The sequence below is a fragment of the Tachyglossus aculeatus genome, chromosome 14 (genome assembly GCF_015852505.1).
Source record: "Tachyglossus aculeatus isolate mTacAcu1 chromosome 14, mTacAcu1.pri, whole genome shotgun sequence".
In the NCBI taxonomy this organism is placed as follows: Eukaryota; Metazoa; Chordata; class Mammalia; order Monotremata; family Tachyglossidae; genus Tachyglossus; species Tachyglossus aculeatus.
In genome coordinates this window covers 54,642,127-54,661,610 of record NC_052079.1, presented here as the reverse complement: position 1 = coordinate 54,661,610, position 19,484 = coordinate 54,642,127, and the positions used below count along the sequence as shown (strand labels likewise).

The following is a 19,484-nucleotide window of genomic DNA, read 5'->3' as shown; positions in this document are numbered from 1 at the left end:
ACCACTTGTCTGCTGTGTGACCTTGGGCAAGCCACTTAACCTCTCTGGGCCTCAGTGACCTCATCGGTAAAATGGGGATGAAGACTGTGAGCCCCACGTGTGTCTCTCTACCCCAGCGCTTAGGACAGTGCCAGGCACATAGTAGGAGCTTAACAAATACCATAATAAGAATAATAATGATAATGCTGGTATTTTGTTAAGCGCTGACCCTGTGCCGGGCACTGTATTAAGCCCTGGAAATAATAAACACCCTGCGCAACATCAGCTGTGTGACTTTGGGCAAGTCACTTAGCCTCTCTGTGCCTCAGTTACCTCATCTGTCAAATGGGGATTAAGACTGTGAGGTCCACGTGGGACAACATGATCACCTTGTAACCTCCCCAGTGCTTAGAACAGTACTCGGCACATAGTAAGTGCTTAATAAATGCTATATAATAAATATTATATATATATATATATACCCTGCGCAGCGTATCATGCACAGTGTGTTCCGCAATGTACCGTGAGCAAATGCTGCCCGCACCATGAACCCCATGAAATGCACACTTTGGGGGACCCGAGAAACCCCCCCACCCCAACCCCCTTTCTTCCATGTCTCCCAGTTTCCCCATTTTTTCCCCCCAAGGCTGCGCCGTCTAGGCTGGGAAGCTGGCCTGGGGGCAGGAGGAGGAAGGAGGGGCGTAGAAGAGAGGGGTAGGGGATTGGGGAGGATGGAAGGAGGAAAGAAGAGGAGGAAATAATAATGATTATATTTGTTAAGCGCTTACTGTGTGCCAAACACTGTTCTAAGTGCTGGGGGAGATACAAGGTTATCAGGTTGTCCCATGTTGGGCTCACTGTCTTAATCCCCATTTTACAGATGTGTCAACTGAGGCCCAGAGAACAACATGGCTCAGTGGAAAGAGCACGGGCTTTGGAGTCAGAGGGCGTGGGTTCGAATCCTGGCTCCACCACAAGTCTGCTATGTGACCTTGGGCTAGTCACTTAACTTCTCTGAGCCTCAGTTCCCTCATCTGTAAAAATGGGGATTAAGACTGTGAGCCCCACGTGGGACAACTTGATCACATTGTACCCCCCCAGCGCTTAGAACAGTGCTTTGCACATAGTAAGCGCTTAACAAATGCCATCATCTTAAGTGACTCGCCCAAAGTCAGGCAGCTGACAAGCGGCGGAGCTGGGATTAGAACCCACGACCTCTGACTCCCAAGCCCGGGCTCTCTCCACTGAGTCACAGTGCGTCAATCAATGGTATTTATTGAGCGCTTACTATGTGCGGAGCACTGTACTAAGCACTCGGGAGAGTACGACAGCATTAGCAGTCATGTTCCCTGCCCCTGATGAGGTTTACAGTCTAGAGGGGGAAGGTGGAGGGGGAGAGGGAAGGAGGAGGCAGAAGACTACTTGCTTTGGAGCAGGGAGGCGATGCAAGTGGGTGCTTGGGTTCTTGCCCTGCCCGGGGTGAGGTCCCTGTGTCCTTCTGGGCACCGTGCCACAGAACAGCAAGGTCCTTGGCAATGCCGCTCCGTGTCCCGGTTGGCCGGCCATTGGGGCCCGGGGCTCAGAGCCCACCTGGTGGCCCCTGGGGGCCTATTCCACCCGCTGGGACTCAACAGGGCTGCTTTGTGGCCGTTTTACCAGCGGAGCTGAAACAACCCTAGTCATCCCCAACTGAGGGACACAAAGCAGCTGGTGAACCTCACTGTTGAGGGCCCCATCTCAGGTAGCCTGGGCTAGCCCCTCAGGGGCCCGGGAGTCAGGATACCAGGCTTCTAGTAATCTCCTCACCGTGCCTCATTCTCACCTGTCCCACCGTTGACCCCCGGCTCACGTCATCCCCCTGACCCGGAATGTCCTCCCTCCGCACATCCGCCAAGCTAGCTCTCTTCCTCCCTCCAAAGCCCTACTGAGAGCTCACCTCCTCCAGGAGGCCTTCGCACACTGAGCCCCCTCCTTCCTCTCCCCCTCCTCCCCCTCCCCATCCCCTCTGCCTTACCTCCTTCCCCTCCCCACAGCACCTGTATATATGTATATATGTTTGTCCGTATTTATTACTCTATTTATTTATTTCATTTGTACATACTTATTCTATTTATTTTATTTTGTTAATATGTTTTGTTTTGTTGTCTGTCTCCCCCTCCTAGACTGTGAGCCCACTGTTGGGTAGGGACCGTCTCTATATGTTGCCAACTTGGACTTCCCAAGCACTTAATACAGTGCTCTGCACACAGTAAGCACTCAGTAAATACGATTGAATGAATGAATGAATGAATGCTCTGCCCCTGGCCTGCTGTGCAACCTTTGACAAGTCACGGTGCCTCTCTGAGCCTTTTTTTTCTTCCATTAACCTATAAGGAGGCAGCAACATGGCTTGGTGGACAGAGCACAGGCCTGAGATCAGAAGGACATGGGTTCTAAACCCGGCTCCGCCACTTCTGTGCTGTGTGACCTTGGGCAAGACACTTCACTTCTCTGGGCCTCAGTGACCTCATCTGTAAAATGAGGATTAAGAGTCCCATGTGGGACAGGGACTGTGTCCAACCTGATTAACTTCTAGATTAACTCCCCATTCTAGACTGTGAGCCCGCTGTTGGGTAGGGACCATCTCTATATGTTGCCAACTTGTACCTCCCAAGCGCTTAGTACAATGCTCTGCACACAGTAAGTGCTCAATAAATACGATTGAATGAATGAATGAATTAACTTGTAACTTCCCCAGCACTTAGAACGGTGCTTGGTATACAGTAAGTGCTTAACAAGTGTTATTATTATTATTAATAATGATAATTATGATTATTATTCCTACTTCTACTGGTTCAGCCATTGGCCTGCTGAGTGACATTGGATAGGTAAATTAGTCACTGTGTTATCTGTCAAATGGAGAGAGGAATACTAATCTCTCAGGAGCCAAGGAGGCAACTGGGGTGAAAGTCTGCCATGAATTCCGGGCAGGATGGTATCTGTTATCAATTCAGTTAGTCAATCAGTCAATCGTATTTATTGCGCACTTACTCTGCGGAGAGCACTGTACTAAGTGCTTGGGAGAGTCTAATATAACAGAGTTGGGATACACATTCCCTGTCCACAGCAAGCTTACAGCTAGAGAGGGAGGCAGATGTTAATAGAAATCAATAAATGACAGATATGGACATAAGTGCTGTGGGGCTGGGAGAGAGGATGAATTAAGGGAGCAAGTCAGGGCGATGCAGAAGGGAGTGGGAGAAGAGGAAAGAAGAGCTCTTCAAGACAACCTTTGCAGCGCCTGGGAGGCACTCATTCATTCAATCATATTAATTGAGAGCTTACTGGGTGCAGAGCATTGTACTAAGCATTTGGGAGAGTACAAAGTAGCAATAAGCAGATTCATTCCCTGCCCACAGTGAGCTCACAGTCTAGCGGCCTCCCCAGTCAGAGGGCAGGGATGGGTTTGTGGCCCAGACCTTCCCCTGACCCAGGCCGGGATGACGGAGCCCACCCAGGAAAGGGACGGAGGGCCCGGCTCTGGGCTGGAAGCTGATAATATTAATGATGGCATTTATTAAGCGCTTACTATGTGCAAAGCACTGTTCTAAGCACAGGAGTGGTTACAAGATGATCAGGTTGTCCTACAGGGGGCTCATAGTCTTAATCCCCATTTTACGGATGAGGTAACTGAGGCCCAGAGAAGTTAAGTGACTTGCCCAAAGTCACACAACTGACAATTGCTGGAGCGGGGATTTGAACCCATGACCTCTGATTCCAAAGCCTGGGCTTTTTCCACTGAGCCACGCTGCTTCTCTAATGCTGATGCCTTTGGGGCTCTGAATTCCCCTTCTGGCTAGCCCGCGGCTACCTCCTGGCTTAATGGCTGAGTTACCTGCTTGCTTCCCTCTCCTTCCCCCATTTTTAGTGCCTTTCTGCAGGCCAACTTGAGTCCAGGTCCCAGCTGTCCAGGGCGAGTAGTCCTCACAGAGGGACCCTGAGGGGAGTTTGGTGGGAAGCCCTGAAAGGGTGTTCATTCATTCAATAGTATTTATTGAGCACTTACTGTGTGCGGAGCACTGTACTAAGCTCTTGGGAGAGTACAATACAATAATAAACTGACATATTCCCTGCCCACCATGAGTTTACAATCTAGAGGGGGAGACAGACAACAATATAAATAAATAAATAAATGACAGATACGGACATAAGTGCTGTGGGGCTGGCTGGTGGGGGGGATGAATAAAGGAAGCAAGTCAGGGGGACGCAGAAGGGAGTGGGAGAAGAGGAAAGGAGGGCTTAGTCAGGGAAGTCCTCTCGGAGGAGATATGCCTTCAGTAAAAAATAATATTAATTGTATTTGTTAAGCACTTACTATGTGCCAGGCACTGTACTGGGCATTGGGGTGGGTACAAGAAAATTGGGTTGGACACAGTCCCTGTCCCATGTGAGGCTCCCAGCCTCCCCATTTTACAGAAGAGGGAACTGAAGCCCATAGAAATGTAGTGACTTGCCCAAGGTCACACGGCGGACAAGTGGCAGAGTGGGGATTAAAACCCATGACCCTCTGACGCCCGGGCCGTGCTCTATCCACTACACCATGCCGCTTCCCCAAATAAGGCTTTGAAGGCATTGAATCGGCCCAGCTCGGTGGCCTCGGGCGAATGGGGTATTGACCTCAATGGTTATCACAATGTTTGGCACTTACCACAATTCTTAGGATTATTGTGATGGTGGAAATCCCTCCTACTCCTCTTCCCCTGGCCCCCGGGACCACGGTAGCATGAGGACAGGGCCCGGAGCCGGGGAGGTGGCGGGAAGGGTCCGCCCAAACAAGGAGTGGAACTCAACCTCTTCAGGCTCCCAGGGTGAGCGGAGGGGCAGGTCGGGGCAGGGTGGAATTTGCATGATGCCTCGGCCGGGGAATTCCTCCACCCGCCTGGCATCATGCCGAGGGCACCTTGGCGGGGAAGCTCCTGGGCAGGAGAGGGGAAGGGGTGAGGGGGAAACCGAGATATTCAGGCCCCGGCCAGAGAGCAGCCTCTTTTTTCCACTCGGGCCTCAGCGGAGACCCTGACAGCCCCCACAAGATCATCATCATCATCATCAATCGTATTTATTGAGCGCTTACTATGTGCAGAGCACTGTACTAAGCGCTTGGGAAGTACAAATTGGCAACATATAGAGACAGTCCCTACCCAACAGTGGGCTCACAGTGTAAAAGGGGGGAGACAGAGAACAAAACCAAACATACTAACAAAATAAAATAAATAGAATAGATATGTACAAGTAAAATAAATAAATAAATAGAGTAATAAATATGTACAAACATATATACATATATACAGGTGCTGTGGGGAAGGGAAGGAGGTAAGATGGGGGGGATGGAGAGGGGGACGAGGGGGAGAGGAAGGAAGGGGCTCAGTCTGGGAAGGCCTCCTGGAGGAGGTGAACTCGGGGGGTCGCGTAACTAGTTAGCATGCCAGAGTCTCATTCGTTATCAGAATCATTCATTTATTCACACAGTATATACACAGTTCCAAGCTGTTCAAGCTGTTCAAGTTGTTCAAGCTGGTCAATTTATTCATTCAATCGTATGTATTCAACACTTACAGTGTGCAGAGCACTGTACTAAGCGCTTGGGAGAGTGCAATCCAACAATAAACAGGCACGTTCCCTGCCCACAACGAGCTTACAGGCTAGATGGGGGGAGACAGACCACCGACCATCATCAGTCCGTGCAATTCTTGTGCCGGCTGGTATTCAGTACGTGCTACTTATTGAGCACTTACTGGGTACTGAGTACCCCGCTTAAGCATTTGGGAGAGTACAGTCTAGTTCCCCCTCTAGATTGTAAGCTCACTGTGGGCAGGGAATGTGTCAACCAACTCTGTTGTGTGGCCAGGTGGAAAGAGCATGGGTTTAGGAGTCAGAGGACCTGGGTTCTAATGCCGGCTCCAACACTTTAATAATAATAATAATAATAATAGCATTTATTAAGCGCTTACTATATGCAATGCACTGTTCTAAGCGCTGGGGAGGTTACAAGGTGATCAAGTTGTCCCACGGGGGGCTCACAGTCTTCGTCCCCATTTTCCAGATGAGGGAACTGAGGCCCAGAGAAGTGAAGCGACTTGCCCAGAGTCACCCAGCTGACAAGTGGCAGAGCCGGGATTTGAACCCTGACCTCTGACTCCCAACCCGTGCTCTTTTCCACTGAGCCACGTTGAAGAGCCTTCTTAGACCCTTTCCCCACCTCCGACGAACTAAAATAGGACTGGGGTTGGGGTCCGGATCCAAGTGAACTATTCTACATCACCAGGCCCAAGGGAGGCTGGCATCAGAACGCAATTCTGTTCCTCCAGGAAACTCTTCAGTTTGGCAGGCTGAGATGGTCTCCAAAGTCCTTAAATCACTCATAGGAGAGCTCCTCTTGAGAAACACACACACACACACAGATCAACTGTTCATCTGAAGAAAGCTGAGAGTGATAATAATAATAATAATAATGGCATGAATGAAGAAATGAATGAATAAATGAATGAATAATGAAGAAAGCCTAGTAGAAAGAGCCTGAGGCCTGAGAGACAGAAGACCTGGGTTCTCAGTACTGATCAACGTGTGTCGAGCTGGAGCCATTCATTCAACCATATTTATTGAGCGCTTACTGTGTGCAGAGCACTCTACTAAGCGCTTGGAAAGTACAGTTCGTCAAGATCCTGGAGCACCGTCAGACTGCCAGCTTGTCTCATCTTACCTTCGCCGGCTGGGAAGCGTAAGGAGGGTGAATGGCACGTGTGAAGAGAATAGACGGATGTGTGAGGAGGATGGATGGACAATTGAGGAGAACGGAGGGACGTGTGAGGAGAACAGATAGATTGTGTGAGGAGAACGGCTGTGTGAGGAGAATGGATGGCTGTGTGAGGAGAATGGATGGATGTGTGAGGAGAATGGATGGACAATTGAGGAGAAAGGGTGGACATGTGAGGAGAATGGACAGCCGTGTGAAGAGGAGGGACAGCTGTGTGAGGAGAATGGATGGCTGTGTGAGGAGAATAGAGATGGATGTGTGAGGAGAACGGATGGACGTGTGAGGAGAACAGACAGCCATGTGAGGAGAATGGATGGCTGTGTGAGGAGAATGGATGGCTGTGTGAGGAGAACGGACAGACGTGTGAGGAGAACGGACAGACGTGTGAGGAGAACGGATGGCTGTATGAGGAGAATAGAGATGGATGTGTGAGGAGAACAGATGGACGTGTGAGGAGAACTGACAGACGTGTGAGGAGAATGGATGGATGTGTGAGGGGGATGGACAGACAATTGAGGAGAACAGACAGATGTGTGAGGAGAACGGACAGATGTGTGAGGAGAATGGATGGCTGCGTGAGGCGAATAGAGATGGATGTGTGAGGAGAACGGATGGACATGTGAGGAGAACAGACAGACATGTGAGGAGAATGGATGGCTGTGTGAGGAGAATGAATGGATGTGTGAGGAGGATGGACAGACAATTGAGGAGAACGGACAGACGTGTGAGGAGAATGGATGGCTGTGTGAGGAGAATAGAGATGGATGTGTGAGGAGAACGGATGGAGGTGTGAGGAGAACAAGCAGACGTGTGAGGAGAATGGATGGATGTGTGTGGAGAATGGATGGTTGTGTGAGGAGGATGGATGGACAATTGAGGAGAACGGACAGATGTGTGAGGAGAACGGACAGATGTGTGAGGAGAATGGATGGCTGTGTGAGGAGAATAGAGATGGATGTGTGAGGAGAACGGATGGACGTGTGAGGAGAACAGACAGACGTGTGAGGAGAATGGATGGCTGTGTGAGTAGAATAGATGGATGTGTGATGAGGATGGATGGACAATTGAGGAGAACGGACAGATGTGTGAGGAGAGCGGACAAATGTGTGAGGAGAATAGAGATGGATGTGTGAGGAAAACGGATGGATATGTGAGGAGACAGTCGGTAGAGCGGAGCAGTAACACAGGGCAGGGAGAGGAAACTTTTGAAGACCCAGTGGAGGAAACCTCGAAGAATGTGACATGGTTCAGGCCAGGGCAGTTGGGAGGAAGTAGCAAAAGTGAGGAAGGAAGTTAGCAGGAAGCAGCAGAAGGCAGGTCACTGCAGTGGGCAGCAATTGAAAATGGCCTTCTGTTTGGAGCGCTGGCTCTGGGAAGACTGAATAATGCCCACTAGAATAATAATGAGAATAATAATCAAAATAATAACAATGATGGCATTTATTAAGCACTTACTATGTGCAAAACACTGTTCTAAGCGCTGGGAAGGTTACAAGATGATCAGGTTGCCCCACTGGGGGCTCACAGTCTTAATCCCCATTTTACAGATGAGGGAACTGAGGCACAGAGAAGCTAAGTGACTTGCCCAAAGTCAACAGCTGACAGTTGGTGGAGCCGGGACTGGAACCCATGACCTCTGACTCCAAAGACCATGCTCTTTCCACTGAGCCACGCTGTTTTTCTAATGTTTATTAAGTGCTTACTAAGGACCAAGCACTATACTAAGCCCTGGGTCTCACACAGTTCATTCATTCATTCAATCATATTTATTGAGCGCTTACTGTGTGCAGAGAGCACTGTACTAAGCTCATGGAAACTCCAAGAGGGTACTAAGCACTTACTACAGTACTTTGCCAGCACAGTACAGTACAGTACAGTACAGTACACACTCAATAAAAACAATTGAATGAGGGAAGGAATTGCTTTTTATTTCTTTATGTGTCCCATATGCTCTGGACTGGCTGGTGTAGGGAGCCAGTAGAATTGGTGACCAACACAGGTCTCTGCACATGAAAGGTGATCGGAACAGAACTCTGGCTTAGCGGATAGAGCCTGGGCATGGGACTCAGAAGGACCTGGGTTCTAATCCCGGCTCCACCACTTGTCTGCTGAATGACCTTGGCCAAGTCGCTTCACTTCTCTATACCTTAGTTACCTCATCTGTAAAATGGGGATTAAGACTGTGAGCCCCGTGTGGGACTTGGGCTGTCTCCAACTCGATTAACTCGATTAGAGAAGCGGCGTGGCTCAGTGGAAAGAGTGCGGGCTTGGGAGTCAGCAGTCATGGGTTCGAATCCCGGCTCTGCCACTTGTCAGCTGTGTGATCTAGGGCAAGTCACTTCACTTCTCTGTGTCTCAGTTCCCTCATCTGGAAAATGGGGATGAAGACTGTGAGCTCCACGTGGGACAACCTGATCACCTTGTAACCTCCCCAGCACTTAGAACAGTGCTTTGCACATAGTAAGCGCTTAACAAATACCATCATCATCATCATCATCATCTCTAAAATGGGGATTAAGACTGTGAGCCCGACGTGGGACAACCCGATCACCTCATATCCCCCCAGCACTTAGAACAGTGCTTTGCACATAATAAACGCTTAACAAATGTCATCATTATTATTATTAACTTGTACTTGCCCCAGCACTTAGCACAGTGCTTGACCCAGAGTCGGCGCTTAACGAATACCATAATTAGCGTTATGATGGTGATAAACCACTGCATCGGAAGGCCAACCAAGACAATCAATCAATTTATTCCCCTCATTCAGCAGCAATCACAGGGATTCGAATGGGTCGGTTTTATTTGGGAAGGGAGAACGGCGGGAAATTGGTCTCCAGACCACGATGTCCGGGGTTCATCAGTAACGATCGAGCGTGGCCCCATCCTCGCCAGGAAGCTTGCCCGTCCGGGGGCCTCTTGGCTCTGGTTTCCACTTCCTCCAGGGCCGTTGAAATCCCCACTGTGGCTACAGTTTCCGGGAGAAAGCCTCCACCCAGCAGAGCCAGGCCGAGGATCCAGGAGATCTCTGAGTCCGAGGATCCGGGCCCCGTTGGGACAGACATGGGGTTTTGGAAAGATGTAGGCCAGCTTGGCGAGTTGTCTGGCCCCTCTGTAATCCAGGGGCAGAGCTGGGGGCTCCAATTCCAAGGAAAAGTTGGGGTGGGAAAAAGTGTTTGTTGGCAATCCTCTCCGGAATCCCAATGTCACTTAGCGCTCTGGATTTCATAGGATTCGCCCCCAGCAGCTCCCAGCCTTCTCCCCATCTTGCTCAGGCCTAACCCAGCCCCCATTCCCCTAGGGCTGAAATCTGGCTATGAGGCCCTGTGTCCTGGGGTTCAGAGGGAAAGTTAACTCCGGGCTTTCCAAAACTTCTTTCGCTGCCCGTGTCTTGCCAAATCCCGTTCTACCGACACGTTGGAGAGTCTGGCTCGGTTTCTGATTCTACCGGAGGACAGAGAGGGTGCAGAGAGAGGTGGGGGGAACCCTAAACTGGGACGTGGAACCTTTTAGATCCCCAAGGTCACCTTCGACCCCGGGACTTCGGGCCTGGCCACGGGGAGCCGGAGAGGCTTGAGGCGCGGACTGCGAGAGAGCAGGACATCTTTAGGGGTTGACGTGCTGGAAGTCTTCAGGGAAGAAAATTCCCAAAATTCCTCCTTGGCTATCTCACTCTTGCCAACCCATTTCGGCGGGGGGTGGGGGGGGGGTGGGGGTCATGGAGAAAAGCTCCCCGTGCCCTGGGGCTCCCGGTTTCACCAGCTTGGGATTCACCGGGAGGCCGGAAACAATTGGAGAAGCAAATGTCATCATGGGACTCACGTCCCTTGTCCAAAGCAGCATCAGTGGGGGGCAAGGAGGGGTCTCTTTGTAGAAACGAAATGGGTCTGGGGTCTCCTAGGGCCGGGCGGTCTTCTGGGCGCCCCAGCCGCTGTTTGCGGCCTTCTTCACCAGGGAGCCCTGGGCGGTTAGGGGGATGAAAGCACCTTCTTGAAAGACGGTGGCGTGGAAAGAGCTGCAGTGTTTGCATGACTTTTCCAGCTGGAAGGTACGTCTGCACACGAGGCAAGGGTTCTTCAAACTGCGTGGAAAACCTCGAGACAGAGAGACAGCGACCCATATGGTATTTTTTTTGGCATGGTCTTTTTTAAACGCTACATGCCAGGCACTGTACTAAGCGCTGGAGTAGATACAAGCTAATCGGGTTGGGCACCGCCCCTGTCCCGCATGGGGGTCACAGCCTTAATCCCCATTTTACAGATGAGGGAACTGAGGCACAGAGAAGTGAAGTGACTTGGTCAAGGTCACGTAGGAGACAAGTGGCGGAGCGGGGATTGGAACCCAGGTCCTTCTGACCCCCAGGCCCGGAGTCTATCCACTAAGCCACACTGCTTCCTCAGAGTGAATGGGCGGGCTTGGGAGGAGACCTACTCAGACGTTACCTCCTTTTCTTCTCCATCCAAACTGCTACCGTGTTATCCTATCCCACCTCGATTACTGCATCAGCCTCCTTGCTGACCTCCCTGCCTCCTGTCTCTCCCCGCTCCAGTCCATACTTCCCTTGGCTGCCCAGATCACTTTCCTACGGCACCATTCAGTTTGTCTTTCCCCATTCCTTGAAAACCTCCAGTGGTTACCCGTCCACCTCCCCATCAAACACAAACTCCTCGCCAATGGCTTTAAAGCACTCGATCACCTCGCCCTCTCCTACCTTGCGTACTGTGGCTCAGCCCACATACTTTGCTCCTGTAATGAGGACCTACTCACCGTACCTAAAACCCGTCCGTTTAGCCGCCAAACTCTCGCCCACATCCTGCCTCTGGCCTGGAACGCCCTTTCTCTTCATATCAGACAGACCATCACTGGTCCCATCTTCAAAGCCCTATTAAAAAGTCCATCTCCTCCAACAGGCCTTACCTCACTACGCCCTTGTTTCCTTTTCTCTCACTCCTGTGTCACCCTTGCACCTGGATTTGCACTTTCTATTCGCCCCTCCCTCAGACCCACAACACTTTTGTACATATCCATAATTTATTTATATTAATGTCTGTATCCCCCTCTAGACCGTAGGCTCACTGTGGGAAGGGGATCTGTTTACCAGCTCCTTTATAGTGTACTTAGTACAGTGCTGTGCACACAGTAAGCGCTCAATAAATACCATTGATTCATTGGACGCTGCAGTCAAGACCTTCAGATGCCCTTCTACTCTCCCAGATGCTCTGCACACAGCCGGCACTCCACTGAGAAGCAGCGTGGCTCAGTGAAAAGAGTACGGGCTTTGGAGTCAGAGGTCATGGGTTCACACAGCAGACAAGTGGCGGAGCCGGGATTAGAACCCATGACCTCCTGATTCCCAGGCCTGGGATCTATTTACTACGCCACACTGCATTTGTTAAGGCCTACTAGGCACTTAACAAATGACCCAGGGATGATGATGAGGAGGAGGATGATATCCAGGGCCAAGTCCACCCAGGAAAAGCCAAGTGTTGGCAGGGTGGCCTCGGCGACGTCGGGCCGGGAGGCCAACGGGATGCGGAGACGAAGCGGACGCTACCTGATCCCTTGGCTGGCCGGAACCAGGATCTGTCTCGGATCTTCAGGTTCCGGAGCACCAGGGCCGCGGGGCTGACGGGGGCACCGGTGTTGGGGAGGTTCTGGGGCCGGGCCGCCAGGAGCCTCTGGGGGCTCCGGGAGATGTTCTCTTCGGCCCGGAAGGGAACAGCCGGGAATTCCACCTTGGAGGCTCTGCAGCTTCCATCCGGGGGGCCCCGACCGGGCTCGGGCAGGCTGCAGGAGACCACCTTCTCCCCCTTCCACTTCCCAGGGTGGCAGGCGGCCCTAGGCCGGACCGGCTCGGGCACGTGGGTTCGGCCGCCCGCCGGGACCGGACCCCGCGGGGCCTGGGTGCTGGCCAGCTGCCCCAGCAGGTTGACCGTGCAGATGGACGCCTGGGGCTTTCTGGACTTCTGGAGGCTGACCCCTTCCACGCAAAGGCTTGACCCGCTAAAGCGGGGGAGCGCGACCATCGGCTGGAAACAGAGACAGAGAGACAGAGAGAGGGCGTTTAGCGTCGAAGCTAATTGACGCTTATAGAAGGCCACGTTAGAGGCGGTGCGGCCGCGTGGATAGAACCCAGACCCGGGAGTTGGACGGACCTGGGTTCTAATCCCAGGTACGCCACTTGTCTGTTGTGGGACGCTGGGCGAGTCACTTCGATTCTCTGGGCCTCAGTTCCCTCATCTGTAAAATGGGGGTTAAGACTGTGAGCCCCGTGTGGGACGGGGCTGTGCCCAACCTGATCATCTTGGATCTCCCCCAGTGCTCAGTAAAGTGCCTGGAATGGAATTAACAAATGCCATTACAAAAAGAAAGAGGGAATCGCGTCCTACACGTCTGGGGCCCAGGGGACCGGGAGGAAGTGACTCCCCCGGACCGCCACTGCCTCCTCACCTGTTTCCACAGCAGCTCGAAGTTCCCGATGTCACAGTTCCGGTCCAGCTTCCGATCAATCACCACCCTGACGGTGTCCTCCTGCACCTGGGCGCACAGCTGGGCGGTGACCGGGGTGGACGGGAGCATGGTGGGGCTGGAGTTGATCTCGATCAGCCAAGGCCGGAAGTCCTTGCCCAGGATGAAGTCGGCGCCATACAGCTCGAAGCTGTTCCTCCGCGGCTCCACGTGGTCCTGGGCCACCTTCAGGGCGTGGCCCACGGCCCTCTTCATGGCCGGGTAGATGACGGCCTGCCAGACGCCGCCCCGGCCCTTCCGCTGCAGGTACTCCCGGAAACGAGTGCTCGTCCACATGTTGTAGGCGGGCAGCTGGGGACTCCGGTCCGCCGCGTTGACCAGGTGCTTCTGGACCGAGTTGTTGCAGAGGTGGATGGAGCTGGAATATTAATAATAATAATGATGATGGCATTTATTAAGCGCTTACTATGTGCAAAGCATGGAGGTTACACGGTGATCTGGTTGTCCCACAGGGGGCTCACAGTCTTAATCCCCATTTTATAGATGAGGTAACTGAGGCACAGAGAAGTGAAGTGAATTGCCCAAAGTCACACAGCTAACAATTGGCAGAGCCGGGATTTGAACTCATGACCTCTGACTCCAAAGCCTGTGCTCTTTCCACTGAGCCACGCTGCTTCTCGAAGAGGCAGCATCTGGCGGCTGGGGTCAAGGGTTGGAAAACCGGGCGTATGGATGGCCCTCCCTCCTCAAAACCGACCGACGATTACTCTCCCCGGCTTCAAAGCCTTATCGCATGGCTTAGTGGATAGGGTACAGGCCTGAGAGTCTGAAGGACCCAGATTCTAATCCCGGTTCTGCCAGACGTCAGCTGGGTGACCTTGGTCAAGTCCCTTCACTTCTCTGGGCCTCAGTTAACCTCATCTGGAAAATGGGGATCAAGAGTGTGAGCCCCATGAGGGACAGGGACTGTGTCCAACCTGATTGACCTTCTTAGCTTTAATTCTGTTTGTTCTGAGACTTGACACCAGTCCACATGTTTTGTTTTCATTCATTCATTCATTCAGTCATATTTATTGAGCGCTTACTGTGTGCAGAGCACTGTACTAAACGCTTGGAAAGTATAAGTTGGCAACATATAGAGACGGTCCCTACCCAACAGCAAGCTCACAGTCTAGAAGGGGGAGACAGAGAACAAAACATATTAATAAAATAAATATAATAAATATGTACAAATAAAATAGAGTAATAAATACGTACAAACATATATACATATATAAGTATATATATGTATATATACATATTTGTCATCTGTCTCCCCCTTCTAGACTGTGAGCCCGTTGTTGGGTAGGGACCGTCTCTATATGTTGCCGACTTGTACTTCCCAAGTGCTAAGTACAGTGCTCTGCACACAGTAAGCGTTCAATAAATACAATTGAATGAATGAATGAATCTACCCCAGTGTTTAGAATAGTGCCTGGCACATAATAAGTGCTTAACAAGTACTGTAATTTTCATCATCATCATTATTATTATTATTATTATTAGTATTAATAACCACGTTACAGTCCAGCACATGCTAGGGGCCCAGCACTGAGTACATTGGGAGAGTCTAACAGAAATAGTGGACACCAGCCCAGTCCTCAAGAAGCTTCCAGTCTACTGTGTACAGAGCACTGTACTGAGCGCTTGGGAGAGGACGACAGAGTTAATAGACCCCATCCCCGCCCTCAAGGGGCTTATAATAATAATAATAATGGCATTTATTAAGCACTTACTATGTGCAAAGCACTGTTCTAAGCGCTGGGGAGATTACAAGTTGATCAGGTTGTCCCACGGGGGGCTCACAGTCTTCATCCCCATTTTACAGATGAGGTAACTGAGACCCAGAGAAGTGAAGTGACTTGCCCAAAGTCACTCAGCTGACAAGTGGTGGAGTTGGGATTTGAACCCATGACCTCTGACTCCAAAGCCCGTGCTATTTTCCACTGACCCACGCTGCTTCTCTTGAGCCACGCTGCTTATGGTCTGCTGTGTGCAGAACACTGTCCTAAATGTTTGATATGTACATACCTGTAATTTTATTTGTTTGTACTAAAGTCTGTCTCCCCCACTCTAGTCTGTGAACTCGTTGTGGGCAGGGAATGTCACTGTTTATTGTTATATCGTACATTCCCAGCACTTAGTACAGTGCTCTGCACACAGTCAGCGCTCACTAAATGCGACTGAATGAATACAATGAATGCCTTTGAGGAGCTAAAAGTGCTAGTGGATCAGTTCCAAGCAAGAAGCAGTTCTTTAGGGAAGTGTGATGGGGTGTGATGGATTTGGGGTGTCATTCCCCCCATTAGTCACTTGCCAACTTGTACTTCCCAAGCGCTTAGCGCAGTGCTCTGCACACAGTAAGCGCTCAATAAATACGATTGAATGAATGAATGGTAAAGAGCGCTCAAATACTCCGCTCTAGGCCCACCCCAGCGCCGAGCAGGAGTGCCAGCCGGGGCGGGGTCCGACGGCTTGGTGAAGGTCACGGGGAACAATGCAGAGGGGACGATGCCCGCCCATTGGAGAGTATGATTCATGGGGACCGTGGAAACTCCCCAAAGGAGACTCCGCTTCTCCTCTACAAAATGTTTGTCACGAATTTGTCCCAATGGCCCCGGGAGCCATCCAGTTCAGGGCAAGGATTTGGACAGAGGCCCCTGGACCCTTGGAAGAACCGTGCGCCCGTTGCCATCCTGGGCACCCACCCTCATGGTCGGGAATGGACCATCCAACACCCCTGACTCTCCCCTCTCCATCCTTTACCCTCCTCTGGTGATCCAATCAATCAATCAATCAATCAATCATATTTATTGAGCGCTTACTGTGTGCAGAGCACTGTACTAAGCGCTTGGGAAGTCCAAGTTGGCAACATATAGAGATGGTCCCTACCCAACAGTGGGCTCACGGTCTAGCACAGACCACCCAACCAAAATCCATATTTGTTACTCTATTTATTTTATTGAGAAGCAGCGTGGCTCAGTGGAAAGAGCATGGGCTTTGGAGTCAGAGGTCATGGGTTCAAATCCCATCATCATCATCATCAATCGTATTTATTGAGCGCTTACTGTGTGCAGAGCACTGTACTAAGCGCTTGGGAAGTCCAAGTTGGCAACATATAGAGACGGTCCCTACCCAACAGTGGGCTCACGGTCCAGCACGGACCACCCAACCGAAATCCATATTTATTATTCTATTTATTTTATTGAGAAGCAGCGTGGCTCAGTGGAAAGAGCACGGGCTTTGGAGTCAGAGGTCATGGGTTCAAATCCCATCATCATCATCATCAATCGTATTTATTGAGCGCTTACTGTGTGCAGAGCACTGTACTAAGCGCTTGGGAAGTACAAATTGGCAACATATAGAGACAGTCCCTGCCCAACAGTGGGCTCACAATCTAAAAGGGAGAGACATCTCTGGCAATTGTCAGCTGTGTGACTTTGGGCAAATCACTTCACTTCTCTGGGCCTCAGTTACCTCATCTGTAAAATGGGGATTATGGCTTGGGAGCCCCATGTGGGACAACCTGATCACCTTGTATCTCCCCCCAGCGCTTAGAACAGTGCACATAGTAAGCGCTTAACAAATGCCGTTATTATTATCATTATAAGTGCTGTGGGGCTGGGAAGGGGGGATGAATAATAATAATAATAATGATAATGGCATTTATTAAGTGCTTACTATGTGCAAAGCACTGTTCTAAGCGATGGGGAGGTTACAATTAGAACAGGTTGTCCCACAAGGGGCTCACAGTCTTAATCCTCATTTTCCAGATGAGGTCACTGAGGCCCAGAGAAGTTAAGTGACTTGCCCAAAGTCACACAGCTGACAACTGGCAGAGCCGGGATTCGAACCCATGAGCCCTGACTCCAAAGCCCGGGCTCTTTCCACTGAGCCACGCTGCTTCTCGAATAAAGGGAGCACGTCATGGAGATGCAAAGAGAGTAGAAGAGGAAAGGAGGGCTTAGTCAGGGAAGGCCTCTTGGAGGAGATGGGCCTTCAGGAAGGCTTTGTGTGCAGAGCACTGTACTGAGCACTTGGGAAGTCCAAGTTGTCAACATATAAAGACGGTCCCTACCCAACAGCGGGCTCACAGTCTAGACGGGGGAGACAGACAACAAAACAAAACATATTAACAAAATGAAATAAATAGAATAAATATGTACAAATAAAATAAATAAATAGAGTAATAAATACATACAAACATATATACAGGTCCTGTGGGGAGGGGAAGGAGGTAAGGCGGGGGGGATGGGGAGGGGGAAGTGCTTATTTGTTAAGTGCTTACTATGTGCCAAGCACTGGTCTAAGCACCAGGGTAGATACAAAGTAATCAGGCTGGACAGGGATCAGGGAGCCCTGTCCCACATGGGCTCACAGTCTTCATCCCCATTTTACAGATGAGGTAACTGAGGCACAGAGAAGTTAAATGACTTGCCAAGGTCACACAGCAGACACGTGGCAGAACCGGGAGTCGAACCCATGTCCTCTGACATAATAATAATAATAATAATGAGGGCATTTGTTAAGCGCTTACTATGTGCAAAGCACTGTTCTAAGCACTGGGGGGGATACAAGGTGATCACATGGGGCTCACAGTCTTCATCCCCACTCTACAGATGAGTTCCGGGCCCGTGCCCTTTCCACGAGGCCACACTGCTTCTTCACACAGGTAGATGCTCATTAAATGCTTTCTGATAGCTTTGGGGGAACTCCGTGTCCTCTGATGAGGTCAAGCGAGTAGCCGAGTAATAATAATAATAATAATGGCATTTATTAAGCGCTTACTATGTGCAAAGCACTGTTCTAAGTGCTCAAGAGGTTACAAGGTGATCAGGCTGTCCCACAGGGGACTCACAGTCTTAATCCTCATTTTCCAGATGAGGTAACTGAGGCCCGGAGAAGTGAAGTGACTTGCCCAAAGTCACCCAGCTGACAAGTGGCGGAGCTGGGATTTGAACCCATGACCTCTGACTCCAAAGCCCGGGCTCTTTCCACTGAGCCACGCTGCTTCTCTAATTCATTCACTCATTCACTCAATCGTATTTATTGAGCGCTTACTGTGTGCAGAGCACTGTACTAAGCGCTTGGGAAGTACATTCATTCATTCACTCAATCGTATTTATTGAGCTCTTACTGTGTGCACAGCACTGTACTAAGCGCTTGGGAAGTACATTCATTCATTCATTCATTCATTCAATCATATTTATTAAGTGCTTACTGTGTGCAGAGCACCGTACTAAGCACTTGGGAAGTACATTCATTCATTCATTCAATCGTATTTATTAAGTGCTTACTGTGTGCAGAGCACCGTACTAAGCGCTTGGGAAGTACATTCATTCATTCAATCGTATTTATTGAGTGCTTACTGTGTGCAGAGCACCGTACTAAGTGCTTGGGAAGTACATTTATTCATTCACTCAGTCGTATTTATTTAGTGCTTAAGGATCCAGCCCCGGAGTCATGGAACTTCCTCTTTGAGTCGGGGATGCCTCGGGCTTTTCGCTGTCTTTTAGACTGTGAGCCCACTGTTGGGTAGGGACTGTCTCTATATGTTGCCAATTTGTACTTCCCAAGCGCTTAGTACAGTGCTCTGCACATAATAAGCGCCCAATAAATACGATTGATTGATTGATTGATTGTCCTTTCTTTGCAGGGGGAGGGCGGGCTTACCTGTCCAAACTGTCCAGGGAAAAGCGCTGGGTGGAAAACCTGAGGTAGCTCTCTTTGTAGAACCAAACGGTCAAGGGATTCCAGTCGGTGACGAGGAACCACTGGCGGATGTCAAATTTGGTGTCGTAGATGAGCAGCGGGGTCTCGATGTATTTCTGGACCACCCACTTGTCCTTGGCGGAGGCCTGCTCCGTGGAGCTCACCAGCCCCAAGATGTCTTCCACCCGGTCCATGCAGACGATGTCTGGAGAGGGGGAGGCGGGGCGGTCACAGGCCGCGAGGGACTCTTGGGGTGGGGGACGGGGGGACCCACATCAGAGCGGGGTCTCTGGGCCTACGGGTTAGATGGGGCTTGAATGTGAATCGGGAATGATAATAATAACGATTAAGGTACTTGTTCAGCGCTCACAATGTGCCACGCACTGCTCTAACCCCCGTTGTAATCACAGTCTTAATCCCCATTTTACGAATGAGGTAACCGAGGCCCGGAGAATCGAAAGGACTTGCCCAAAGTCACGCAGCAGACAAGTGGCAG

At 50.6% G+C, this 19,484-nt stretch overlaps 1 protein-coding gene across 7 annotated transcripts in view; it reads right to left on the bottom strand.

The window, feature by feature from the left end:
• Nucleotides 1-9,467: 9,467 nt before the first annotated feature.
• TTLL8 (tubulin tyrosine ligase like 8) overlaps nucleotides 9,468-19,484 on the bottom strand; it is a 35,144-nt gene continuing 25,127 nt past the window's right edge. For 3 of the 7 annotated variants that reach the window (XM_038756300.1, XM_038756302.1, XM_038756306.1), the window contains 4 exons: nucleotides 18,950-19,193; nucleotides 13,220-13,655; nucleotides 12,324-12,798; nucleotides 9,468-10,863 (listed from right to left, as the gene is read on the bottom strand). In XM_038756300.1, coding sequence (XP_038612228.1) covers nucleotides 10,667-10,863; nucleotides 12,324-12,798; nucleotides 13,220-13,655; nucleotides 18,950-19,193 — 1,352 coding nt within the window. In that variant the 3' untranslated portion in view covers nucleotides 9,468-10,666. The remainder of the gene's footprint in view (nucleotides 10,864-12,323; nucleotides 12,799-13,219; nucleotides 13,656-18,949; nucleotides 19,194-19,484) is intronic. The other 4 variants (XM_038756303.1, XM_038756301.1, XM_038756304.1 and 1 more) reach the window with 2 other exon arrangements.